This window comes from Arachis ipaensis, chromosome B1 (genome assembly GCF_059453495.1).
Source record: "Arachis ipaensis isolate K30076 ecotype BB chromosome B1, ASM5945349v1, whole genome shotgun sequence".
Taxonomy (NCBI): Eukaryota; Viridiplantae; Streptophyta; class Magnoliopsida; order Fabales; family Fabaceae; genus Arachis; species Arachis ipaensis.
The window spans coordinates 44,351,206-44,354,857 of NC_142436.1; the positions used below are offsets into that span (position 1 = coordinate 44,351,206).

The window sequence follows — 3,652 nt, forward strand, 5'->3', positions numbered from 1 at the left end:
ATAAATAGATAGTGCAATTAAATAGGAAATTATTACTATACTAGTTTAAAGGATAATTTTATAAAATCATGTTTAATTTTCATAACTCACATTTTAGTTATTTTCATAATTTAAGTGAAAATTTAAAATCAACCTTTATTTTAGAACAAAAAGAATAAGATTTTGTGAAGATGATTTGATTTCTTTTTATGATGATTTTAAATATCGATTCTAACCAGTTAATTGAACTGGTCAAATCAAAATCAGTAGTAAATTCGGATTGGTCAACACAAAAATTTGCTGCTAATGTAAATTGCCAATGAACTGAAAAGTTGGTCGAGAATTGGTCGGTTGAACAGAATTAAAAATTGGTCAATATGTTAAAATTCCATATAATGTTGTCGTTTCAATATTGATGAAGAAAAAATTACAAAAAATGGAAGTAAACAAATTCTAAATTCTCTTTTATTTTTTTTGTGTCAATTCTAAGCCTTCTCAAATAAAAAAATGAAAAAAAATAGAAATAACTAATGTATTTATTACAAATGACTTAATTGTTACTGAGTATAAAAAATTAAATTCAAAAGAAAAGTCATATGTATTATTAACCACAAAAGATGGTAAATAAATTATTTCAAAATTTTATTATTTTCAAACAACTAATATTAGAAACGGCTTAATTGTTCTCATAATTATATTATTGACAAAAAAAGACGCAAACTATCGATTCTGACAAAGTTGGCTCATAAAAAAAATCCAACAATTTACTAACACCTTCGTATTTTTGCGGTGAATTTATTGTTAGTAACCTACTGATCACCACGAACCATCGACATATACCATCAGTAATGAGGGCGTGTATAATAGTGAAAGCTTAAGAGTATGAGAATATCCAAAACGCCATTAAAAAAACATTAGAAAGTGTCATATTTATATTGAAATATTAGAAATTTAAAATCTCTAAAATCATTAAAAAAAAAGAAAAATAAAGGAGAAAGAACATCCACATACTCTATATAATTAAATACATAAAACTTTGTATAATTGCGAACATCCAAAATATCATATAATCAAATATCCAAAAGTAATCTAAAAAACATCACCAAGTCAGATTCATTTATGTTAAATATTAAAATATCTAAAATAAAAATGATAGACATAACACACATTAAAAAATCACAAACTATCTAAATAAAAATTTAAAACCTATAATACCATGGGAACATTGAAGCTTTACTAAAAAAAATATGAGATATTCGAAAAATTCATATAATTGAACATCCAAATTAAAAATGCAATCTCTTTCTCTCTCTCTCTCCTCACCCTCTCATCTTTCATTCTCTCTCTAACCCTCTTGTCTTTCCCACCTCTGGCAGTAGTCCCCTCCTTTGGCAGCCCTCTCTCAGGCAAGTTTGAGCTTTATGCATCAACAGCATCAGAAGGAATAGTCGCAGTGAGCCTCCTGCATCTGCCTCCTACACCACTAAGATCAGCATCGACGTCATGCTCGTCAAGAGCATTCCTCGTCATTTTAGGTGTTTATTTTTCATTTTTGTTTTTTTGTTTCTAGGTTTTATTGTTTCCTTTTTATATTATCTATTGTTTTCTGTTGGTAAGGTGTTCTTGTTGACACAATTTTAATTAATAGGTTGGGTAAAGTTAGGGATCTTTGAACTTGGTTTTCGCCTGATTCATGTTGTTCTAGTCAAGGTTCTTTAAAAGTGTTTGTTGCAGATTGCGAAAAATTTGGGGTTAAAATATTAATGAATAATAACCTATGAATCCTCTATATAATCCAAAGTGTCCTTATCTCTCATTATATATTGATTAGCTTTTGTTGGATAAGAGCTAAGTAATCCCAATAAGTTCATATAAAATTGGATTTGAGAATGAAATTGTTGAAATTTATAATGAATAATGACAAATTCTCGTGCTTTTGGATGTTTGTTGCAATTTGTTTTCTTTTATAAACATAGCTAACATACATTTATAATTTATTAAGTGTACCAAGAATTTGTACTTTGTGCTATATAAGTTTATTTTAAAATCAAATCAGATGAATATTGTGCTTCTTTGATACTATTGATGTAGGAACACCATGAGAATGTGATATACTTGGTTATGCTTGTTTATATTGATTATTGTTTTGATTATCAAGTTTGTGCACTTTGCTTTGATATACTTCTTTGTTTATCATTCATCGTTCCACTTCACAAACATTCGATTATCATAATTGAATGTCGTTATGCTTCTTGTTGACTTCTTTGTTTGATTTAACTTGTGAATATTCTTTGTTTGACTTTATATTATTTTTGTGACCTATGTGTTTGTTTTTCAGTTCTTTGTAGACATGACAACAGACAGAGGTGTCATGAATCGGCTTCGTGGATGGGGTAGAGGGGTGTCTACTGAAACCTGTTGGACTTCTTGATCATCGCCCTCTACTCCAACTACCCCTAGAACGTCACCGGCAATTGGAGCACAAGATTAGCCTTTCATCATGGTCCTTAACCCCAAGTACGTGGCTCCTTCTACTGCGCCACCTCCGCCCCCAGGAAGTCATACAGCTGCTTCTCCTTTTGTTTCACCATGAAGACAAAGGCCAGGCTAGTATGTAACTTGTTTCATTTTGTTATTAAGTTTATTTTGTCTTTGAAATATAATGTCATTATTATTTGATTTAACATATTGTTTCAACATGTGTAGTCTAAGTCGTTGGATCGTGATGTGACGACGGTGGAGTCCTTTAAGTATACTCACACATTGCAGGAGAATAAGGAGAGATTTGCTTATCAGCAGTCTACGAATCATTATGTGAGTAAACATCATGTGATATAAAGTTTTCAATTAACTGCAGTCCTAATCATAACATGTGTTATACAGGAGTCATACACGAAGAGTTTGGAAGCTGCAACCCAGCAATCTCAGCATACTGGAGACGACGGCAACAACTCCATTACATTAATCATCGATCCTGACATAGTTTGGTGCAAGATAGCATCTAAGCCATACAAGAATCGCGTCTACGAGTTGGGATCATTCTTCGCCGACAACTTCCGCACCTCCACATTGAGACATTCATCCGCCTTTGCCGCCAGCCGGCCCGTCGATCCCGAGGATGGCGTTGATTTGGGGGAACATGTGTTGGAGCTCACCTGGAGACTTCACCAACAAGCCCAGTAGCTGCAGCAGTTTGAGAAGAGGTATCAAGAGATTCTCACACACATGTAAGAAATAAATTGCCTCAGGCTAGAGTGGTGGCGGGAGCTAGAGCGGCTTTAGCGGATGGAGCAATAGATGACGATGTACCAAGATCAAATGCGCACCAGTGGTAGCGGCACTGCTAGTGGCAGTGGCACTGCTGGAGGTGCACCGACATCACCACTTAGTCGGCGTCAGCAAGACCAGGGAGATGACGATAACGACGATCAGGATCTTTAGTGATTAGAACTTTGTTCTAGACTGTTTTATTGTATTTTATTTATTTGACTTTTTATTTTATATGTACACTTGATATTTAATTTACCATATTTGGTTTCAATTATTTAAAATTTGACTACTAATTGTGAAAAAATAAATTTAAATTTAAAAAAGAATTTGACCACTAATTGTGTTTAAATTTTTTAAACAAAATTGAATTTACCGTCGAATTTATCAAGAAAAAAAATTGACA

The 3,652-nt window shown here is 32.6% G+C and overlaps 1 protein-coding gene across 1 annotated transcript; it reads left to right on the forward strand.

The window, feature by feature from the left end:
- Window positions 1-1,380: 1,380 nt before the first annotated feature.
- LOC107617788 (uncharacterized) lies at window positions 1,381-3,300 on the forward strand. The gene is made up of 4 exons (XM_016319661.3): window positions 1,381-1,514; window positions 2,318-2,589; window positions 2,686-2,793; window positions 2,863-3,300. The coding sequence occupies exons 2-4, from the start codon at window positions 2,569-2,571 to the stop codon at window positions 3,160-3,162; spliced, it is 429 nt and encodes a 142-aa protein (XP_016175147.1). The 5' UTR covers window positions 1,381-1,514; window positions 2,318-2,568; the 3' UTR covers window positions 3,163-3,300.
- Window positions 3,301-3,652: the final 352 nt, after the last annotated feature.